This window comes from Sus scrofa, chromosome 4, assembly GCF_054392235.1.
Source record: "Sus scrofa isolate SSC_HxYL_T2T_F1_AM1 chromosome 4, Sscrofa_HxYL_maternal_Yorkshire_Landrace_v2.0, whole genome shotgun sequence".
NCBI classification, from domain to species: Eukaryota; Metazoa; Chordata; class Mammalia; order Artiodactyla; family Suidae; genus Sus; species Sus scrofa.
The window spans coordinates 103,621,448-103,646,439 of record NC_139386.1 but is presented as its reverse complement, the minus strand read 5'-3'; the positions used below and the strand labels follow the sequence as shown (position 1 = coordinate 103,646,439).

At 40.9% G+C, this 24,992-nt stretch overlaps 1 protein-coding gene across 4 annotated transcripts in view; it reads right to left on the bottom strand.

Annotated features, from left to right (window-relative positions):
- The window catches only part of OTUD7B (OTU deubiquitinase 7B), a 56,602-nt gene that overhangs the window by 9,403 nt on the left and 22,207 nt on the right, over nt 1–24,992 (bottom strand). For 2 of the 4 annotated variants that reach the window (XM_085023036.1, XM_001925669.8), the window contains exons 2-7: nt 14,803–14,952; nt 11,063–11,251; nt 8,770–8,997; nt 6,647–6,748; nt 4,876–5,003; nt 141–253 (exon numbers count right to left, since the gene is read on the bottom strand). In XM_085023036.1, coding sequence (XP_084879162.1) covers nt 141–253; nt 4,876–5,003; nt 6,647–6,748; nt 8,770–8,997; nt 11,063–11,251; nt 14,803–14,887 — 845 coding nt within the window. In that variant the 5' untranslated portion in view covers nt 14,888–14,952. The remainder of the gene's footprint in view (nt 1–140; nt 254–4,875; nt 5,004–6,646; nt 6,749–8,769; nt 8,998–11,062; nt 11,252–14,802; nt 14,953–24,992) is intronic. The other 2 variants (XM_085023037.1, XM_021089924.2) reach the window with 1 other exon arrangement.

Below are 24,992 nucleotides of genomic sequence, written 5' to 3'. Positions count from 1 at the left end.
TACCATGCCGTTACACCCTCTGTGCCCTTGCCATGGCTTCTCCCCTCTCTTTCTTTCTAACATCCTCTTAGCACAGAGCTCTTTGGACACTGAGGACTCAGCAGAGATTACTTCCTGCTCCCCTACTTAGACATACTTACCCACCACAGTTGGCTCCATTGGTACCTAGATGCATGCGGGGTTCACTTGAGGCAAGCTTGATCAGCTCATTCCATTCCTTTTGCCATTCATCCTCTGTGTACACCAGTCCTGACTATGAAAGACAGGCAGGGATATCAAGCAATGAGAGGTCAGGTTCAAGAGGCAGCAGCCATTCCAACTCACTTGTGTTATTCTACTCCCTATTCTATTAGCACTTGGCTTGTACAACAATAGTACAATAATTTGTACTACAAATACTCAAGATTCATGAAGGAATAGTGTGTGCCACTCTCAGACTTCTTCCATTCTTTTCTGACCCATTACAGTCTAGCTTCTGCTTCTGCCCTCTAGCCTATGCCCTTTACCCCCTACTTTACCTGACTCTAGCAAAAGACTGTAGCCTTCTATTTTTTTGGCCACGCCCATGGCATGTGGAAGTTCCCAGGCCAGGGAATGAACCTATGCCACAGCAGTGACAATGCCAGATTAAGGTTCCTTAACACACTGAGCCACCAGGGAACTCTGACAATGACCACCTAATTGCCAAATTCAGTGGACTCTTCACTTCTCATCTTTCTTAGCCTTTGTGTACCATCTGATCACCTCCTTAAACTTCCTTTTCCTTTAGCTCGCACGACACTACTTTCTCCCACCTCTCTGAACTATCTACCTCAGAAATACTGATGTTGTCTCAATGATTGAGTCCTTCTGGGTTGTCTCTTCTACTACTATAATCTCATCTACTGCTATCTATATGCTCGGGACTCTAAAAATCTTCCCCTCTAGCCCAGACCTGCCATGACCCCCTCAAACTCTATTCAGTTAAAACTGAACTTCTACATTTTCTAAAACCCACTTTTCCTATATACCTACCTTTGTGAACAACACTATCACTCAAATACCCAACTAGAAGCCAAGGAGTTATTTAAGACTCCTCTCCTTTCACCCACCCTTCACTTGGATCACTTAGTCAACAATTATTAAGCATGAACTACTGCAATGAATCCTTTACTGGTTTTACTCCTTCCAGTCATACATTCTTAAGATCCATTTTCTACAATGCTACCAGAAATATTTTTCTAGGAAACAACCCAAATGTCCATTGACAGATGACTGAATTAAGAAGGTGTGGTATATATACACAATGGAATACTACTCAGCCATAAAAAAGAATGAAATAATGCCATTTGCAGCAACATGGATGGAACTAAGTGAAGTAAGTCAGAAAGAGAGAGACAAATACCACATGGTATCACTTATATCTTGAATCTAATATACGGCACAAATGAACCTTTCCACAGAAAAGAATATCATGGACTTAGAGAACAGACTTGTTCTAAGCCAAGGGGGAGGGGGGAAGGAGTGGGATGGATTGGGAACTTGGGGTTAATAGATGCAAACTATTGCCTTTGGAATGGATTAGCAATGAGATCCTGCTGTGTAGCACTGGGAACTATGTCTAGCACTTATGATGGAGCATGATAATGTGAGAAAAAAGAATGTATACATGTATGTGTAACTGGGTCACCATGCTGTACATTAGAAAAAAAAATTGTATTGGGGAAATAAATCAAATAAATAAAAGAAAGATTTTTCTAAAATTAAAATTTGATACTGTTTTCTTCCTGTAACAAATCCTTTTAAGAATTGGCATTACCTATTAGATACAGTTCAGACTCCTTAAGCATAGCCTACATTGTCCACTTCCTGGCTCCCCAAACCCACCTCTCTAATATTTATCATTTAATTAGCTGCAGCTCCTTGAATGCATGTTATTTTATATTTCTGAGCTTTTGTCTAGGTTTTTCCTCCTGCCTGGACCAGCAAACTACATATCCACCTGGTGAATAATTTCTCAACTGTCAGGAAAAAAACTAAAGCGTCACTCCTCTATGAAGCCTTTCCTCAGTCTCTGCAGTATATCAACCACACTGTCCTTGCTTTGTGCCCTCCCTCCTCAACCAGCTATACAGACTCCTATCATAGGAGTCATAACCTGTGACTTTGTTGCATTTATGTATTTACATGTCCATCTCCTGCTACTATTCTTAAAAGAGCCAGGACCATGTTTTATACAATATGCCTAGTGCCTACTATGTAATTATAGTTTAAACACAAATGGACAGAGTAGAAAGAATCACACTGGAAACATGAGAGGTATTAGGAACAAATTTAACAGGAACTAGGCTATTGTGAGCACATTTTACTTTAAAAATTTAAACAATGACAAAGTTATTTTCTTTCTTTTTTTTTTTTTTTTTGCTTTTTAAGGCCGCACCCACAGTACATGGAGGTTCCCAGGCTCAGGGTCCAATCTCAGCTACAGCTGCTGGCCTACACCACAGCCATAGCAACACAGGATCTGAGCCACCTCTGCAACCTACACCACAGCTCATGGCAACGCCAGATCCTTAACCCACTGAGCAAGGCTGGGGATCAAACCCACAACCTCATAGTTCCTAATTGGATTCATTTCCACTGCACCACAACAGGAACTCTGATGAAGATAGTTTCAGATTGTAAAATGCTCCCACAAAGTTTTCAACTAAATATAAAAAGAACACACAGGTTATATATTAGGTGCTCTGGTCACTCAGATAAATGGTCACTGATACATTTGTGAGGATCTGTCTCACTCTTTCACTCTCCTGATTTTTCTTCCTGTTTTTATACACACGGCCACTAGGTGGTGCACTGTTCTAGGCTGAAAATGTTCTTACTGCGTTTTACCACCATTTCCAACAACAAAACAAGGAGGCAGAGGTTGTTTGGTGTTCTGTACTGGCTAAAAAAGTAGCTCCCCAGCCCACCACCCCCACAGGGATATATGCTATGCATGTTCTGAGCTAAAACAATTATCTAGTTTCCATACATAACTTTCATTGTGCTGAGCAAAAGAAGTAAAAAGATTGCTCCTCCATTAGCTACTATTCTTTATGCATGTATTTCCATTTGGGAACTTTGAGAGTTCTGGGTCTCCTGGCTAAATATCATCATAATCTAACCCAACCTTTAAAATAATAACTATAATAGCTTAATCGCTGGAGTTGGGCCCACCTATTCTCTGACTATTGCTGTCACATTTACTTAATAGCTGGCATGATCTGGTTTGGCCTTTTCCTGTGTCTGAAGTGGTCAAATCTAAGGATCAGCTATAGTGTGAATTCAGCAGTTGAAGAGGGAAAGCTCTAGACTGGCTCAAGCTCAGTCAAAAAAAGCTCTCTACACAGTCCAGCTCAGCTCACCAAGAAGCCAGGGGGTTGGTGTCAATAAAGAATGCTATTTACTTGGCCTTGCTGCTGTGCATTTATTTCCCTCAGGAATCTTCTGGGGCAGACTGGCTGATCAAAGACAGGATTCTGATTTAATATCATCCTATTTTAACAACTGAGCTCTTTGTTTCTGAGAAAGAAACAACACATTCTATTTCCATATTTTAAATCTTCAGAACATAAAATTCTAATAACTAAAACAAACAAAAAACTCTTACTTCTATATTATGGCCTGTTATGATGGGGGGGATAAAAGGGAAAGTTTCTTAAGAGATATTCCCATACTAATGCCAGAAACACCCAGCTATATACATGGCAAACAAACAAACAAACAAACAAAAAAAGATATACACAAAGAGCAGGCAACAAACACAAAAGACAGAGAACCAGGGCAAAAGGAAATAGGGAGACTCATTATCTTTATGTAACTGTATAATGTCATTACTAAAGGGAAAGGAATCGGCAAACTTTATTCTATAAAAGGCCAGACAGTAACTCTTTTAGGCTTTGCAGGCCACATACAACTTCTCTATTCTGCTGCTGTAGCAGTAGAAGGAAAGCACTTACATAAATATACACAAATAAATGAATGGGGGAAGGAGAGGCTATTCCAATACATTTTTTTTTTTTTTTACAAAAAATATTTGGTTGCAAAGTTCCCACTGTGGTGCAGTGGGTTAAGAATCTGACTGCTGCAGCTTGGGTTGCCGCAGAGGTGTGTGTTTGATCCCCAGGCCGGCACAGTGAGTTAAAGATCTGGCGTTGTCACAGCTGCAGCTCAGTTCGCAGCTGTGGCTGGGATTTAATCCCTGGCCCGGGAACTTCCATTTGCCTTGGGTGCAGCCATTAAAAAAAAAAAAAAAAAGGGTTGGTGGGATTTGACCCATAGGCCATATTTTGCCCAGGCCCTGTTATAGGGATAGAAAGTAAAAACAGTCCATTGTCACTTTCTTTTACAAAAGCAGCCTCAACATTTGCTAAACCCCCATTTAAACTCATGCTCTCAAAATTTTTTAACAAACTGAACATATGGAAAAAAAATGGTATATATGGCCAAAACCTGTTTTACACATTTACATTTCTATAGGATTTCTATTGCAATCCTAATAAGTCTTTAAAAATTGGTCTAGTCTAATTACAAGCACAAAAACCAAAACAATACAAAAATCCTATGAGCTTGTCTTGTTTCATTTTGCAAAAGGTTGCCACTAAAGGCTTCCTGGTGGAGAAGCACGATGTTAGGTAGCTCCTCCACACATCTCAGCTTCCCCACACCAGTTCTCATAACTGCATCAGAAAGCATGTCCCCCATGGTGTTATCTGTATTTTCAACAATATCCAGGATTACAAGAGGAGTAATACTGACCTAAGTACCTGAGAAGATGTTTCCTACTAGCAGGCACTGGGCATTTCCCTGAGGTGACTTTGGGGAAACAAGATGCTCCTACCCAAGCCCCCTCACCTCTTTATTCTGCTGAGTTTGCTGCCACCTCCAGCGTCGTTTTAATGCTTCCTTCTCAGCTCCCTTCTCCATCAGTGCATACAAAGCTTTCCTCAGCATCAAGTCCCTATCATGGAAACCCCACATCCCTGTGGCAAGAAAACATAATGGTAAGACACCTTACCTTGACTCAACTCTACTTATTAATTATGACACACAGACTCTGGCATGAAAGAAATCAGGCTGAAGCTCAAGTTCAAAGAAACCCCTACTGTGACTTGGGGGAAAGGTAATCAAGCAAGAAAAGATGTTCCTGCTCTGGAGGTTCAGAAACTTTGAGAGCTTGAAAGTGAGGGATTTATATACATACACATCCCACAAACTCCTGACAGGAAGCCCTTACTCCTGATGCCAAGTCTAACGAACTAAAATACAGAGTCACAGCAAGTAAAATGGGTCTGGCACATAGCAATCAGCATCAAAAGTTGAAGGGTGGGGAGTTCAATTGTGGTAACAAACCCAACTAGTGTCCATGAGGACATGGGTTCAATCCCTGGCCTCGCTCAGTGGGTTAAGGACCCAGCATTGCTGTGAGCCGTGGTATAGGCCACAGATGTGGCTTGGATCCCGCATTGCTGTGGCTATGGTGTAGGTCAGCAACTGCAGCTCCGATTCGACCCCTGGCCTGGGAACTTCCATATGCCATGGGTACAGCCCTAAAAAGAAAAAAAAAAAAATCCTTGAAGGATGGTTGGAGAGTGGGGGCTTTTCTTAATCCTAAGGCAAATAATATACTGAATTGTAAATAGGTGTAACAACTTAAAGTAAACAAGTCCATAATTATGTAATTTCTTTGTAGAGTGACAGAGGGTAACTGGACTTTTCACGGTGGTCATTTTGAAATTCAGAAAAATACTGGATCACCATGGTGTGTACCAGGAACTAAAATATAGTGTCGTAGGTCATTTATACTTCAACAACAAACTCATAGAAAAAGAGATGAGATTTGTGGTTACCAGAGACGGGGAGTGGGAGCAGGGGAACTCCATGAAGGTAGTTAAAAGGCTCAAAGCTCCAGTTATAAGATAATTGAGTACCAGAGATGTAATGTACAACATGAAAAATATAATTAACACTGCTGCACATTATATATGAAAGTTAAGAGAGTAAATCCTAAGAGTTCTTACCACAAGGAAAACAATTTTTTTCTGTTTTTCTAATTTTGTATCTATATGAGATGATGGATGGATGTTCACTAAATTTACTGTAATCATCTCATAATATATGCAAGTCAAATCATTTTGCTGTACACCTTAAACTTATATAGTGTTGAAAGTCAATATAGCTCAATAAAACTGGAAGAAAAAAAAGAAGAAAAATACATCATTCCAGATTAAACATACATTAAAAAAATAAGTAAGTCTCAAAAAGGAACTGACAAAATTACAGCTTTTTTATATATCACAAGAATAAATACTAGGTAGAATTATATACATATACATCCAAATGTACGCTACTTGTGTACTGCTGCTCATCACTTCTGGGAGGGTCAGTTCTCAGAATGGGACCTGTGCCAAATCCTGTGTTTTCCATGTGATTTCTAAACAAGACTGAAAAACCAGAGCAGGGCTCTCTCCCATCTCCTGTGCGTGTACATATACCCATATGCACACATCTTGCTCTGAACTATCACTTCTGCCTAAGATGAAGGTTGGTTGGATCAAGTCCTGCACATGAGATTTAACTACTGCTTCCCTCCTACGAGGGATGAAGGGCCACTTTCAAGACTCACCAAGAGAGGCTGCGTGCAGGAGGCAATTTCCATCTCCAGTAGTTGCCAAAGGAAGGAGCCTCTGACAGGTGGGGTCTACACTCACCCACCAGTTCAAACGCCCTACAGAAACAGGAGGAAAAGGAGAGGAGCGGATTATCCGTAGAGCTTTTCCCACGTCCCTATTTTTTATTTATTTATTTATTTATTTATTTACTTATTTGGGTCTTTTTGCTATTTCTTCGGCCGCTCCCACGGCATATGGAGGTTCCCAGGCTAGGGATAGAATTGGAGCTGTAGCCGCCAGCCTACGCCAGAGCCACAGCAACACGGGATCCGAGCCGCATCTGCAACCTACACCACAGCTCACGGCAACGCCAGATCGTTAACCCACTGAGCAAGGGCAGGGACCAAACCCGCAACCTCATGGTTCCTAGTCGGATTCGTTAACCACTGCGCCACGACGGGAACTCTGTCCCTATTTTTTAAACAGATTCCAAGTTTGCTTCCTCTAGGAAGCCTACCCAGAGTAAAACCATCACTCTATTACTCTGTGTACCCTCTTCACTTATATCTGGTTCATCAGAATATGGTGAGCACAGTTGGTTAGACAGTGGTTCTTAAGTGGGGACAATTTTGTCCACAAAGGGACATTTGGCAATGTCTGGAAATATGTTAGGTTGTCACTGGTGGGGGGATGCTACTGGCATCTGGTGGGTGGAGGCCAGGCAGGCCGCTGAACACAACATAAGGCATAGGGCACTTCACACAACAAAGAATGATCTGGTCTTAGGTGTCAATAATGCTAAGATTGAACACCTGGGTTGAATGATGAGGCCAAGTTCATAGGTTGAAATCTGTGTTGGCTCCTTGGTCTGTTTCTGATTCCTTCACTCGGTCAGGAGATCAGCAAATATTGTAGCAACAAAGATCAGCACAAATCCATCATGAGTAAAAGAATAACAACCCAGGAGTTCCTGTCATGGCTCAGCAGAAATGAATCTGACTAGTATCCATGAGGATGCAGGTTCGATCTTTTCTCTGGCCTCGCTCAGTGGGTCAGGGATCTGGCGTTGCCGTGAGCTGTGATGTACATGGCAGACACAGCTCAGATTCTGCATTGCTGTGGTTGTCGGTCTAGGCCAGCAGCTACAGCTCCAATTCGACCCCCAGTCTGGGAACTTCCACATGCCTCGGGTGTGGCCCTAAAAAGACAAAAACAAAACAAAAAAAACAAAACAAAAACAAAACCAAAGCATACATTCAAAGTGTCATGTAAGTATCTGCATATATGACATGTCAGCATGTATGTTATGTAACTTTAAAGACATAAGCAATGAGACAAAGTACTTAAAACACCCTAGAAAGTGAGTCTCAATTCTACAGTCATCCCACAATTGTTAACCTATTATTTATATAAGGAAAATATTTTATGAATGATGCTTAAAGTTTTTCTGAATTACTGAAAAGTCCATAGAAAGAAAAACTGGCCTATAATCATACCAGCCAGATAAACTGCTAAATACTTAAAGCATTATAAATAGATGCATACGGTTAATATAAAAGGGTACAAAATGAAATACAAAAGCTTCCTTTCCGCACCCCAACCTCCCACCCCCGAGTCCTTCTTCCATGGGAATCTTTAAATAACTAGTCTTCCCAGAAATCCCAGCTGCCTCACTCCATCATACTTACTAACTTTCACAATAATTTAAGACAAACATAATTGTAAAAGTAAATAAAATCTTTTGGGAAAGATTCATATACATAAATATGACTTAGATTAATCACCACTGTGCATCATCTATAGCATCGGTTCTTTCTGTTCATAAGGGTGGCCCAGAGCCAATTACAATTCAATTGTATTTTTTTCTCATGTATTGATTCCTAGGCCCTTCACATGTATGTTTGGTTTCTCTTCCATCAAACAGGAAATTTCCAGAAAGTGTCTTATTTGCGTCCTTCAACTTGAAGACGTGCCTAGCTTGGTACGTGTCTATCTGACTCACGGATGAGTTCGACTGCAATCAGATCACATGCTTAGACTGGAAGCCTCCGGTCGAGCCCATCCCCTCCACACGGCTGCCCAGCAATGGAGAACAGAGACCAGAGAGAAGAACATGGGCAAGAAAGCACTCACTGACCTGCCTGTTCCAAGGCAACCAGCATGGACTGCTCAATGAGGTCTCTCTCTATGAAGCTGCGAAAGTCTTCATTGTACACAGTGAGATCTGGAAGCTGGAAGGCACAGATGGGCATTTCCAGGGGGTGCTCACTGCTCCCCCCACCCCCACCATTGGAGGAGACATGGGACCGGGCCAGGGAAACAATGCTGGAGCTGGCGTGGGAGATGCCCCTAGACAGGCGCTTTTCTGCAATGAGAAATGGAGTCACCTTAGAACATACACAACCCACTCAGAGAACTTTCCACTCATGTGGTGATGGTTACCTCTTGACAAGGTTTCTAGCCAGGGAAAAGCTGTGAGTTCTAACTGGCTACCAAATTTCATGACTCTTTCTCAAGCCAAATACAACTGGAGAAAAACAGAGAGTGGTATTTTCGCAGGCACTCACATTAGCACCAAATATATATTCTTCTTTCTAGCCTCTCTGGAATTTGCCTGAACTTCTCTCCAAGACATTGTTTTCCTCCACTTCCATTTCCCAACAAAACAGGAATGACTACCCATTCATTTGGCAATCTGGTCATGGTTTGGTGGAGGGAAGAAGGAATAAGGGAAATGGGATTTCATTTGTCTAGACTGAGTCAAATAATTTCTCTGATAATTATCAGGGTCTTGGAGAATGTAGAAAAGGAATTCCATTATAGAAAATTAATGACAAATCTTACACATTTCAGGAACCTTCTTACTTATCATCAATAACATTTATTTACATTATTTACCACAACTTTTCCTGATACTCCTATTTATCAAAAAGTTATAGGTACAGTCAATTCTTACCTAACATACTACAAAGGAAGACTAACAGAGATGGTGTTCCAAATTATTTCGTTTGTTTTGAATACACAGCACTTAAAATTGTGTAGCACGGAGTTCCTGTTGTGGCTCAGCAGTCATGAACCCAACTAGTATCCATGAGGATGTGGGTTCGATCCCTGGCCCCAATCAGTGAGTTAAGGGTCTGGCGTTGCCATGAGTTGTAGTGTAGGTCACAGATATGGCTTGGATCTGGCACTGCTGTGGCTGTGGTGTAGCCTGGCAGGTGTAGCCCCAATTCAACCCCTAGCCTATGTATGTCCATATGCTGCAGATGTGGCCCTAAAAAACAAAACAAAACAAAACAAAAATTCTGCAGCAGATATTCCACTTTGATCATAATTTGCTCAGTACAGTATTACAATTCATTTGCATGGCATGAGTTACATAAAGACTACCAAAAGAGCTAAAAATCATATTGGGTAGCATGTCTTAATCCAATATTTGCCAGAGATGATGTACAAAGTATGCAAAGAGTTTGTCTAAAGTTATTTTATAGTTACATTGTTTTTGAAACTCTTTTTAAAAGTATTTTAAACATACCACATGCCCATGATAAAAAAATCAAAATACTATCAAAAGGTTTAAAGTGTTACAAAGACATTTCCCTCTCATTCAAACTTCCTTCCCCAGAGATAAGCCTTTATATTCTTCTAAAATTTTTTATGCACATAGAAGCACATATAGCTTTTATAATAATTTTTTAAAGCATAAACAGGAACATACTATATAAACTGTATTGCATCTTACCTTTCTCAATAGATTTTAGTGGTTTTTCCAAAACAGAGTATCAAGTTCTACTTAATTCTAAGGGCTGCAAAGTATTCCCCCATATGAATGATTACAATTTATTTAACCAACTCCTCTACTACTGGACATTAAAAGTTGTTTGTTTTTTTTTTTTACTTTTCCATCTCTCTAATTTCTTTTTTTTTTTTCTCTTTTTAAAAGTTGTTTTTAAGCTTTAACTTTCAAGCTTTATACTACATATATGTACGTGTCTGTTTATGAATGTATGTATATATGTATTTAAAGGGATAGATATACACACACGTGTAGATAATACATGAAACAAAACTGCAGAGACAGAGTCTATATGCATTTTAAAAGTTTTGATAGATACTGATAAATATTAACAAAGTGCCTCTGAAGGGGTAGATGAAGTGATCCTTTGGATTCTCTCTTGATGTGTACCTTATCTCAACAGTTAGCTTGCTATCCTCCTTCCTCTACCTCTTTCACAGCATCTGAAGAAGGCCACTATACAGGATAGCACTCAGAATGCAAACAGTGAGGGCTTCCAACACCTGGACAGACTGAGGTCATCTCTGATCAGTTTGGCTGGGAAGGCGGGAGAGGAAAGGAATCACCTCCAAAGAATCACTCAACTCCCTCCCTCCTTTCCTCTCCAAAGAAAGAGTCCTCAGTACCCCAGTACCTTGAACGATGTCATCCTGCCGCTGTAGGGTGGGGCGGGGAGGACGAGCAGACTCTCTATCAGAAAGCCCTTTGTCAGGGGTCCTGGAGCCACCAGTCCCTTCACCAAAGGGTGGGGGTAGGTTCCCAGCATGGACCTGACGTAGCTGTTCAAAATCACTGAGGGCGGCGCTCACATCCCAATTCTTTCCTGTCAGGAGACAAAGCAAAAAGTGAATTGGGTGCTCAGAGTATGGGAAAACTGGGGGAAGATACGGAACCATCACTCTAAGCATCCCATCAAAACCAGCAAGCATGTACTCATGCGCACTTCAGTCATCCTCCTTTCCCTCCCCTACTTAAAGTGTTCCTTCATAACACTTCAATCTGGAATACCACAATTTCTTTGTTTACTTATTGGCTATTTCCTAAGTAAGCCCCATGGGCATAGAAAATTCTGTCCCTTTTAAGTGAAAAGGTCCTTGGAGACCTAATAACCTCATTTTACAGATAAAGGAAATAAGTCTACAGAAGTAGAGTTATTTGCCCAAAGTCACAGCTAGTTCGCATCAAGTCCTCAGCTGCGCTTAAGCCTGGGTCTCCTGATCCTGAGATCGGAGAATTCTTAGCCTAGTTGTACTCTAGTGTTCTAAACCACCTGAAATTGTATACAAAGTTAGAGGTATGTGTATTTTTCTAAAGAAAGAGCTGATAGCTGCCATTTAGGTTATCAAAGGGAATTGCTAATTCCCCTCAAATTTAAGAATCAATGCTCTGCTGAAGAAAAGACCCAAATGATAGATTTGTCACAAGGGATTTTTCAGTTGCTTTCTCCAGTTAAATTAGCCAATAAATAACATACTGCATAATTGTTCACACTTCTTTCTGTTCTATTCCATTTGTCACCACTTTAACTCAATTCCTGTATCACCAAGTATCCCACCTCCAATCCGTTCTAAAGGATCCCGAGATTAATCTTTCTAAAGTACAATTCTGATCATTTCAGTTCTGTAATGAAATTTTTTAGTGGCTTATACTGCCTATAGAATAAAGCTTAGGTTCCTCTGCCTGACATTCAAGGCTTTTTCTATGATCCGGCCTACTTTTCTAACCTTTCATTTGTGCTTCAATTTCCCCGGCTAGGAAACTGGAGATGATACCACATAGGGTCACTATGAATATTAAATGAACTGAAAGCACTTAAAACAGTGCTTGGTATACAGAAAGCATTACGTATATATTTAATGCCACTGCTGTCATGCTTCTTGTTACAATTCTCCAGTTAAGCTGTATCAATCATCCATACCAGAGGAATTTATTCCTGAATCATGACAGTCACCATTTGTTTGGACTCCCTCTGCTCACTCTGCAGCAGTCATACTCTTTGCTGTTCCTAGAAACATGCTAAGACTGCTCCCACATACAGCCCTTCCACCAACTATTCCCACTGCCTACAGCAAACAACTCATCTGCTTCAGGTGCTCAAATGCCACATTCTTAATAAGGACTCCCCTACCTACTCATTATTCCCTTACCATTTTCCATAGCACCTAACACCCTATTATGTAGTACTTTATGATTTACTTCATTATCAGGTTTATGGTTTACTGACTATCTCTCATGCTAGAATGTAAGGGCATTGTTTTGTTTTGTTCAAGCATCTAGAACCTGGTACACAGTAGGTACTGAGTAAGTATTTGCTGAGAATGGAGGACTTTTGTCCTGAACTAATGAATGAATGACATCTGTCTTGAACACTGGATCGGTATTTCCAATTGTCTGCTAAACTCCTTAAAATAGGTCCTCCTAACAGTTGACATGTTCAAAACTGAATGTCCATCACCTTCCATCCAAAGCTTGATTTTCTCCTTCCTCCATACTCCCTAAATCAGTAATGGCATCACAACTCTGCCAGGCCAGAAACTACCATCATCTCAGCACTTCACCACTCCTCAGATCCCCATTCCTCTTCTTCCCTCATATCTAGTCAATTCTCAGGGTTGTTTACACTCCTGACATATCTCTCAAATCCAATCTTTTTTTTTTTTCTTTTTCTTTTTTGTCTTTTTAGGGCCACACCTGCAGCATATGGAAGTTCCCAGGCTAGGGATTGAATTGGAGCTACAGCTGCTATCCTACGCCACACCATAGCAATGCAGGACCCAACCTACACCATAGCTCATGGCAATGCCAGATCCTTAACCCGCTGAGCGAGGCCAGGGATTGAACCCAAGCCCTCATGGATACTAGACGGGTTCGTAAACCGCTGAGCCATGCACGACAGGAACTCCATAGGCTGGCAATCTAAATGATTATCTATGTATGCTAAGAACTTGCCCCTTCCTCTACAGGCGTACCTATTTGGGTCATGATATATTTTCACCAAGAGCATCTGCTACTTCGAAAACATACTTATCAAAGGGGACAGGTGGGGAGAAGGGATGGATTGGGGGTTTGGGATTGGCATAGGCACACTACTGTATGTGGACTGGATGATCAACAAGGACCTGTTATATAGCACAGGGAACTCTACTCAACATGCTGTGATAACCTACAGAGGAAAAGAATCTGAAAAAGAATGGATATATGTATATATATAACTGAATCACTATGCTGTACAGCAGAAATTAAAACAACATTGTAAATCAACCACACGGCAATAAAATTTTTTTAAATGAAAAAAATTTAAAAATTAAAAAAAAACCCAAAAAGCATCTCTCAACCATGACTCTATGCAAAGAATCCTACTGACATGATGCCAAGCCTAAAGGACATGAAAATCTAGAACATTCGGAGTTCTGTCGTGGTGCAGTGGAAACAAATCCAACTAGGAACCATGAGGTTATGGGTTTAATCCCTGGCCTTGCTCAGTGGGTTAAGGATCTGGTGTTGCCATGAGCTGTGGTGTCAGTTGCAGACTTGGCTCAGATCCTGCATTGCTGATGCTGTGGTGTAAGCCAGCAGCTGTAGCTCCAATTTGACCCCTAGGCAGGTGCGGCCCTAAAAAGCAAAAAAAAAAAAAAAAAATCTGGAACGTTCACACTTATGTGTATATACAGACATGAGTAAACAAAGGTGGCAAAATGAAAACCTTGAATTGATTCATTCTACATAGAATGACCAATATAAGTTAGGGAAGTAAAGAAAAAAAAAAAAAAAACCCATGGATGATCCAAAATATGAAAACCCATATATACAGAAAAAGCCTCATAGATCTAAACTTATGCTTTTAGTGGACTACTATAAATCTGAACTGCATGGAGTTCCTGCCATGGCTCAGTGGTTAACGAATCCCACTAGGAACCATGAGGTTGTGGGTTCGATCCCTGGCCTTCCTCAGTGGATTAAGGATCTGGTGTTGCCATGAGCTGTGGTGTGGGTTGCAGACTCGGCTCGGATCCCACGTTGCTGTGGCTCTGGCATAGGCTTGGCAGCTACAGCTCCGATTTGACCCCTAGCCTGGGAACCTCCACATGCCTTGGGAGCGGCCCTAGAAATGGCAAAAAAAAAAAAAATCTGAACTGCATTACCTGAGCATAAATTGACAGTGGAGAAAGCTGCCAGAAATTCAAGGTGAAAAGGAAATTTTGCATTTTAAAATTATGATAGGTCATACACAAAGTGCATTATTAGAAATAACTTAAATGTAAGGCCTAACATACACAAAGCATCTTTCTGATCACCTTAAATGTTCCAAGTCATCCTAAAAATAAATATCACATTTTACTTTCTCTCTCCTCATTCTCCCCCAAAGACTCTTACCTTCCAGGAGATCTCGGGCCAACCCTGGCTCTGCTCCTGTGGAACGGACAAAATCCGATAGGACAGCATCCATGTCCAGGGTCATGTGATCATTAAGTACTTTCAGGCAGCTAATGTAGGGAGGACACAGATCAAAATTCAGGCCTCCACCTGTGGAGGAAATAAACACATAAGGCCCAAATTACACTGGAACGGGATGATCATAGCCTAACTTTGGAAGCTTCCTAACCAAATCAGGAACTACCCTAGCTCATTCACTTCAGTTGAATTTATTATAAAGTGTAACATTTTGTTTGCTAATTCCTCATTAACATTTTCCCCTTTTATGATATGTTTCAGGTGTCTAACATTATTGTCCAGCGTCGATATGCACTACAGTGATCACCACCACAAGTCTAGTTACCATAGTTCACCCATTTACCTATATTAATTTCTTAATACGTTAGCCACAAAACCATAATACCACTCTGAGTAATGCTTTTCCTCTACCCGTTTAGAGTATTATATTTTTACCCATCAGTTTGCTTATCCAAACTAATGGAAAGAACCAGCAGACGACCACCCTGAATAATTCCCAACCTGCATTATCCTCTAACATAGCATCTTGTTAATTTCCTTCCTGGCACTTGATATATCCTGAAATTATTTTAATAAGTTGTTATCTAGCCTCCTCTTCCAAATGCAAGTTTCTTGAAAGTAAAGAGCTTGTGTGTCCTGTTCACTGACATATCCCCAGCATGGATCCCTTCACACTTGGCACAGTGCTTGGCACACAGCCCTCGGTAAATATTTGCTCTCAGTAAACATTTGTTGAATGAATGAATGAATGAATACTATACACTGAGTAACTATAGAGTTGGCTAGTATTCTGATGCTAGTATTCTGAGGAAATAGGAAGAACAAAGCTACTCAAAACAATCTACGATTATGCAAAGCAGAGTAGAGATCCCAAAGGTTCATAACAAAGGTTAGTCTTTGTCCATTAACTTCATGAACCCAGGAAACATGCCTTTTTCCACTCAGGACAAATGACTGCCAAAAAGGTTAACCTGAAAAAGATCGCCTCTTTCAGACTTGACTTTGGCAGGAGCTACATCCCTGACCTGTCAGACTGGCACCAACCCACATTCCTCTGAAGTTAGCAGTCTCAGCTGAGGAAGCAATAACCAAGTGAAGAACAACTTCTCACCGAAATCTGCCACTTCAGACACGTTTCCAGTTCTCTGTAGACGAGGACTTATTCGTAAAGTCACCAGGCACATACCTGCCCCACCACACCCACAATCCCCCGCTTTCAGGGAATGCCAAAGGCAGAGTTCTCAAAGGTAACAGGCTGCCTCAGGTGACTGTCTCTTTAGAAACATCTCCTTCTAAACAACTTAAATTCTAAGGGTGACACTCTGGTACTTCTCTATCACACTTCCCCTGACCTCAACACATAGCTTGTTTAGTGGTGTGATCAGATCCTGATTTTCTACATTCCTTAGAAATAGTAAGGCAAATAAACTGCAGTGATTTGTGGGTTATAAAACCAGTAGGTCACTAACAACTTCACATAGAATTGTTTTGAGAGAGGGAGATGGCAAAACAAAGTATTCTTTCTTGTACTGTTCCAGGAGTACAAGAGGTCCAGGAGCACAGGGACATGTTTTATTCATATTTGTAGCCCCAAGATCCAGCATAGCATCTACAATATTGTAGACAGTCAATAAATGCCTGATGAATAAATGATTAAATGACTAACTGAACCTCCACATGAGCCACCACCAAACCAATCAATTTAAGGCTTAACTCAGCAGATCAGAAAATTGAGAATACTTCCTATTTCACATCACCCCTCTATTTCTAATGGTCAGTCCCAGTCCCAATCCATCTCTTACAGTTTTAGAAATTCTCTTTTCTAAAGAGACATCAATCATACTGTCATTACTTCCACCACCTTCATATCATGTGATGTTTACCTACACCTGTATATATTAGCTGGGTGACTTTGGTCAAATTACTTACAGGATCTCAGTTGCCTCTTGTACATCCTAGACTTGGATCCAAAGATTTCTAAGATCCTTCTCAGGTTTAAAAAAATGAACTTCTTCAGTTCACTATGGCTTCTTAAACTATGATCCTAACATTTTCTTTTGGTCTGCCTATTATCAATGTCCAATTTACTTCCATTTCAATATCACAATTTCAGAAAAGACTACCGATACATAAAGAATTTTTGGCCCAAGATACCTCAAATTCAAAATATTATTAAATAATTTAGTTCCCTAGATAAAATACTTAAAAATTAAATTCCCCCCCAAAAGAATTAAATCCCTTCAAAATTCAGCGATGAATGGTTTCTCCCTCCTCTAACACAGGGTTCCTTCTTCAAGCCCAGTTTAGACATCATCTTAAGTCACAGGGGATGGTAGCAGCCCAAGTAACTTAAACACACGAATAATCCAAAACTAAGAGCACAGCTGCAAAATGAATTCCAACCTTCTCACTTAAAAAAAAAAAAAAAAAAAGGCAAAGGAGCCTCATACAGCCACTTTAATAACTTTCTGATAGGATGTGGGAAATATATAATAAGCACACAAATAACACCCAACAAAAAAAGGGCTCAGCAGAAAAGAGAAGAGTTGAGTAAGCTACAGGCATAGAGGCAATCTCCCAGCCAGACAGAGGCTTTTTTCTTTCCCTAGACAGAGGCTTTTGAGTGAGAAGCCAATGAAAACCATCAACATCATGGCATCACAGACTTCACAGACCAACATAGTAGATCACTCTTTTCAAAAAATATTTTTAAAAAATAATTTCAAGGTCCAACATTATCTAGAATGACTTGCTCAGAAATTCAAAGCACTAAACCACACTTCTTGGCAGCACAGTCTTATATTTGATATCTGCAGGTGCAGGCCATGGACTCCATCCTAACCCCACCCAACAGGTGAGGGCAGCAGCTCCTGTTACTCACTTCGCACCCCTGGCTTGAGCTTCTTAAATTCCTAATCTGAATATCCATAGCAATGACTAAGACTCACAGTCCTTGGCTCTCAGCAAACAAGGAAGGAAAAAAGAAAACACTAGATTTCAAGCTTTCAAATGAAACAGAAGAGGCACTCAAATACATGTTGATTGAATGGTGTTTAGACAAATTCTCCAGTCTTCCAAGTGGAGGGACTTTGCGATTATTTAATCCTATATCTGCCCCCATGCAAGAATCCTTCTATCACATCTCTGACAGATAAATCATCCAGTCTCCACATGAATACAAGCTCTGATGGAGACTCATTTCTTTGCTACAATGTCCATTTTATTGTTGGACAGCTCTAATTGTTCAAAAATGCTTTTCCACACACAAACACTATAAATTAAATATACTCTAACACTATAAATTAAATATACTCTAAACACTATAAATTAAATATACTTTAAGTCTTTTTTAAAAAAAAAAAAAAAGACTTAAAGGTAAACAGATGAAAAAAAAAAAAATGCTCTTCTAAACTAAATCACCAGCCTCCCCTCTCTCTATAACATTCACATAATGGTCCTTGATCTCTTCCCCAGGACAATAAAAGCTACTCCCAGGAATGATGGAATTTTCATGGAAAACGATTAGATAAAGCATTTCTTTACATAAAAAAAAAAAATTATTGCAGGACAACACTGCAATGTTATCAGAAGGCAGCCAGTGGCTTTTTTTTTTTTTAAACAAAATTCTTCCTTATATCATTAGTACTTGCTTTTACTCGTATTTACTCGTATTTATGCTGACCCTCCGTATTAATCAACAAGTAGAATACATGGAAGTCATGTATCTTGTTCAAAATCCACTTCTTTCTTTGCCTCTCAACCCTACTTCCACTTCCATGCCCTCTTGAAGTAATGACAGCAATCAAGAATAAAAACTAACAAATTAATACTAATTAAGCACTTTCAAAAACACTCTCTTATTCATTAATGACAAAACCCCTGCAGCAGGCTTTTATTCCCAGTTTACAGATAAAGAAAGGAATAAGCCTTGAAAAGGCAGATGGATCATCCAAAGTCTTAACCCAGCTATTTTGAACACATGCTCTTTCTATTGTACCATGTACTGCTGCTTCCCTAGGGACTAAGTCATTACTATTCCCAAAACTGTACCAATTCTTATCCATTGAATTCCTTCACTATAGGAAAGGGCTGTGTCTCTCTATCATATTTATTAAAGACTTAGACCCTTGCCTTATATTTTCCCTCACTTCAAATCCTACCACCTTCCTGAGCAATTTCAATTCCCACCTGCACAATCTATCCAACATTTCTGCATTAGAGTTTCATAATCTCATCAAACACAAAGACCTCCATCTCCACTCCGACACCTCAGTCCTGCCATCCCCCAAAGCCTTTCCACCTCTAAATCTCTAGCTCCCAACATCTTACTCTGGCTACGACCTCATCTCCCTCGAGCTTTTTCCTTTCTACTACCAAACCTGCTCTCTCAGGACATCCTCATCTCAGACTAAGATATCCAATTCCTTAGCCACCTTAATCATTAATTCAACAAAAATTGATGGAGCGCTTATATCTGTTAGGCACTATGGTCAGGATTAGGAACACAACCATGAATTAGACACAATCTCTATCCTCACAAAGCTTCCGATATGGAGGAAAAAACACAAAGTTTCACAATTATAATAAAGAAAAATAGGAGTTCCCGTCGTGGCACAGAGGTTAACGAATCCAACTAGGAACCATGAGGTTGTGGGTTCGATTCCCGGCCTTGCTCAGTGGGTTAAGGATCCAGTATTGCCATGAGCTGTGGTGTGGGTTGCAGACACGGCTCGGATCCCTCGTTGCTGTGGCTCTGGTGTAGGCCAGCGGCGATTGGACCCCTAGCCTGGCAATCTCCATATGCCGCAGAAGCCGCCCTAGAAATGGCAAAAAGACAAAAAAATTTAAAATAAAAAATAAAGAAAAATATGGGGGGGGGGTGTTATATCCTATAGAGAGTCAGGAAAAACTTTCCCAAGGGAATGATATTACATCTAAGAACCAAAGAATGAGTAGGAACTGAGACAACCGGGGAAAGGCAGAATGCTCTAAATAGAGGAAACATATATCAATGTTCTGTGGCAGGGAGCAAAACAGAGGTGAAAATGGTGCAAAATGAGGATGAAGAGAGGGCCTAGTGGACCCTATTGAAGACTGAAATTTTATCCTAAAAGTAATGAGAAGCCACTGAAGGGTTACAGGCAAGGATAGGACACGATCATATTTAAATCATTAAAAGTTCACTCTGGGTGCAGTGAGAAGAATGGTTTGTAGGGAGCACAAGCGGATTTAGGGAGAACTGTTTAGAAAACCACTGCAGGGAGTTCCCGTCGTGGCGCAGTGGTTAACGAATCCGACTAGGAACCATGAAGTTGCGGGTTCGATCCCTGCCCTTGCTCAGTGGGTTAAGGATCCAGCGTTGCCGTGAGCTGTGGTGTAGGTCGCAGACGCGGCTCAGATCCCGTGCTGCTGTGGCTCTGGCATAGGCTGGTGTCTACAGCTCCGATTAGACCCCTAGCCTGGGAACTTCCCATATGTCACGGGAGCGGCCCAAAAAATGGCAAAAAGACAAAAAAAAAGAAAAAGAAAGAAAGAAAGAAAGAAAACCACTGCAAAAGAGATAAAGGTGAGCTGGACTAGGATAAAAGCAGGGAAGACAGAGAAAAAGGACAAGTTCCACTTTGTCCCTTTTTGCCTACCTGAAGAGATATGCAGCATGTGATCACTTTTTTTCCCTATAAAAACCAAGTTCCCTTAGCCACTCATTTGATCTGCCCTACCTGGATGGATCCCACATTCAACTTCTTTGCTACTAAATGGCGCTACTGAGCAAGACAAGATCACAGATACTGCAGAGCAATACAACTATAGATATACAGTACTCTGTCTCATTCCTTTCAATGAAACACTCCTGTCTTTTGCTTGACTTTGGTACCCGTTTTCTCAGCTACTATCCCACACTTTCATCATTCTCCTTGAGCCTCCTACCAAATCTTTATCATTGCTCTTACTCCTAGTAGATGACCTTGCCTCCGACTTCACAGAAAAAATTATGAAACAAAGCAAAAGGAGTTCCTTCAAGTTTCCTCCCCTGCCCTACCTGCTGGCTACTATTCTCTTCTGCCCTGCAAAACTCTTTAAAATAGACTGCATTCACTGATGCTACTTTCTCACCTTATGTTCAATCCTCGGCCTACTAAAACGGGCTTCTACTGAAAGACAATAGCACCAACTTATAGATAAGATCACCATCCTCCTTACTGTTGATCTAATGTATCTTTCTGTAGTATTTGAAACATCTGACCACTCTTCCTGCCTCTCTGGCTCTGTGTCCTGGTCACCTTGTGGACTCCTTTTTCTGGGCCTGCACCAAAGGTTAGTTCAGCCACATTTCTAACCTCAGGCCTTCCGTCGTCTCAGTTTATATGGTCCCCATGAGGAATTTCATTCATGCCCCTGAGCACCCAAATGCTGCTGACTCCAAATGCATCTGCAGCTCCCAACTGCTTCCAACTTACCCAGGAATCCCACAGGCAGTTCAAATACAGCGCATAAAAATATGAGCCCATTCTGCATCTCTGTCCTCCCACCCTTTCAAGCTATTCTTCTTCCAGTATTGCCTATGCTAGCAAGTGGTACCATCACCCCACCCCCCAACCCTACCCATCACTTAAGTCATAAGCCTAGAGCCACCTGGGACTTCTCTCTTGCCTTACCCTCATTCACAAATAGTCCTTTACTAACGTTTACTAATTTTACCTTTAAAAATTCCCAAATCCATCCAACACCTTCCACAGGCTACATCTTTTTTATCCTCTCTCAGGTGTTCATAACCTGGACCCTAGGAAACGGCTTCCTAATTTCTCCCTCTTCCTCTCTCCAGCTATTTTTCACAGTGGTCACTTGTAGAGGCTGATCAATCTAAATACAAAGAGGAGTTCCTGTCATGACTCAGCAGAAACAAATATATATGACTAGGATCCGTGAGGATGCAGGTTTGCTCCCTGGCCTCACTCAGGGGGCAGAGCATCCGACGTCTCGGTGAGCTGTGGTGTAGGTTGCAGACTTGGCTCAGATTCTGAGTTGCTGTGGCTGCAGTGTAGGCCGGCAGCTACAGCTCTAATTCGACCCCTAGCCTGGGAACCTCCATATGCTGCAGGTGCAGCCCCCCCCCCCAAAAAAAATCTAAATACAAAGATAATAATATTATATCCCACTGCTTTAAATTCTTCAATGGATCCTTAATATTCAAATTCCTATACATGACAAACGAGGCCCTTCGTGATCTAGCTCTACCTAACCTTTTGGCCTTTATACCTCCCAGCATTCTCCTCCTGGCACTGGGAGTTTCCCAAGTACACTACAACCCAGAAATAATAAGATGGGTCTAAAACGAAGAAAAGAAGGGAAAGGAAGTAGTATGTGTTAAAGTTTTAGACACTACTTCATTCAAACTTTCAAATTCCAAGAGGTTTGTTTGATGAAGACATTAAATCTCACAAAGGTTAGATAATCTATTCAAAATTACACAGGTAAAAAGTGGTAGAACCGGGATTTTGATGAGTCCAGCCTGACTCCCAAGACCAGACACTTGCACTATACCACACTTAGTCCTGGGAGGACGGCGGAAACCCGGGCAATCCACTCATGTGGAAGCCCACACTTATTGTTTCAACTCCTTTCAACTTCACCTGGAAAGAGAAAAGAGGCTCACTTCAAATTTCAGTTCCTTTGTGCATGTTGTTCCCTTTTCCTGGAATGGGTCCTGGTCTAGCAGGTAAATTCTTATTTCTTTTTTAAGACTAATTTAAGAACTACCTCATGTGCAAAATCTTCTCTGGCTTCCCAAGTTAAGCTGTCCATTTTCTGCTTCACCTTTACTCCATCTGTCATATCATTTAGTACACTACACAGTATTTGTCTTTATTTACGTGCTTGTCTCTTCACTAACCATTAGCCATTTGAGGCTGGAATCTTATCTTGTTCATCCTGTACTCCTAGCATCCAAGCACCTGGTAGGCACTCATTTTCTGTTCAGATGAACTGAATTGTATTTGTACAGTATCCTATTAGACACACACACACACACCAGTACTGCTGATAGTCAGAGAATCAGTGTAGTAAACAGGCAAGTCATCTCAGAGTTTACAGTGTTGTAAAGCAGTAGTCGTCTCGAATACATTTGCTTAAGATTATTATATGATCTTATTTGTAACAGATTTCTCTTTCTAAATGTAGTTTAGCTCAGACCAATATTAAAATCAGTCTGCATGATTTGAGTGCCCAACTATGTAGTAAGAGAAAAGTGACTCAAAGCTAAATACTGCTAATAGATAATGCAGCTATGTTAAAATGCATGAGAAACTACTGCCCCTACATTTTCTCATCTACGACATCCCCCAGAGTGTCCACATTCTCACACTATACCCTCTCCTGGTCCCACTGATGCATTACAGCTGTGTCTGAGTACTCTCCAACTCCTCCCAAAACCCACTGGAAAACCACAACATGCAAGACTGTCAAGAATTTTCAAAGGTCAGGGACTCCTCCACGTCTATGATGTCAGTCCCAAGGAATCCAGACAGGGAGAAAGAGAAGGGACAGAAACCCTTAGAATTTCACACAATTCTTGATTAGGTGGGCAGGAAAGATCAAAGACTGTCTTGGCAGATTGTTCTTAGTTAACATGCATCCTTCCAAGTGAAAGAAACAAAATATAACCTTCTTAGAAAAAAGAGAATTGACCAAACTCCATCCTAAAGAGACTTAAGTTATCAGTAAACGTTACAACCCAGAAATAATAAGATGGGTCTAAAACGAAGAAAAGAAGGGAAAGGGAGTAGTATGTGTTAAAGTTTTAGACACTACTTCATTTAAACTTTCAAATTCCAAGAGGTTTGTTTGATGAAGACATTAAATCTCACAAAGGTTAGATAATCTATTCAAAATTACACAGGTAAAAAGTGGTAGAACCGGGATTTTGATGAGTCCAGCCTGACTCCCAAGACCAGACACTTGCACTATACCACACTTAGTCCTGGGAGGACGGCGGAAACCCGGGCAATCCACTCATGTGGAAGCCCACACTTATTGTTTCAACTCCTTTTCATCTTCACCTGGAGAGAGAAAAGAGGCTCTGGATTCAGACAGATCTAGGTTCAAATCCCTGATTTACTAATGCAGTCATGAGTAATTTAACTATTTTGTGCCTTTGTTCCTTCATGTGCAAAATGAGGGAAATATCCACATTTTGGATCTCTCTCTCTTTTTTTTAAGGCCCCATCTACGGCATATAGAAGTTCCCAGGTCGAATCAGAGCTGCAGCTGCAGCCTACAGCACAGCCATGGCAACACCAGATCTGAGCTGCATCCATGACCGATGCCACAGCTTGTGGACACCAGATCCTTAACCCACTGAGAAAGGCCAAGGATCAAACCTGCATCCTCATGGATACTAGGTGGATTCTTAACTCACTGAGCCACAACGGGAACTCCTCAGACCTCTTGTTAGAATTAAACAACTTAAGATATGAAAAGCCTTTAGGGCAGTGTCTAGCACACAGTAAGTCCTCAAAAAATGTCAGGTGCGTTCTTTGTGCCTTATTCCCTCTCACATGCTCTGCCTCTTTCACAGGTGCCCAACATGGCCTCTGAATCTCTCCTTCAAAAGTTCCCCCTACTCCTCCCAAACCAACCCTCCAGTCCTCAACTACGTCCATGGCACAGTCTCAACACATATCCTCAGTACCTGCTCTGTCGTTCCCATTCCAGTGTCTTTCAAACTCTCAGCCCTCAAGAAAACACCGTAAAGGGACTCTCTCAGTTGTATCTGCTACTAGATGGTTCCTCAAAAACAACAGCAACGGAAAAATGTCTGCCCTCTCCTAAATGTACATACACAGCTAGGTAGCTCATTCATCCCCAAATCTCCAGGAACAGCAATTTCACACAAATCTATCAAAATTCTAATGCTTTAATCTACCACCCTACTTTCCCATCCTTACTTCTACTACTACTCTACTCATTCCAGATTCAAAGATTTTATAATATTCACTTAATCTTGTGCATAATGTCTATTTTTTGGATTTTTGGAAGGAAACTTTCATATCTCTCCTACTCACCCCACACAATTCTGAGAGGGTTTTTTTTTTACCTCCATTACAATGTATACT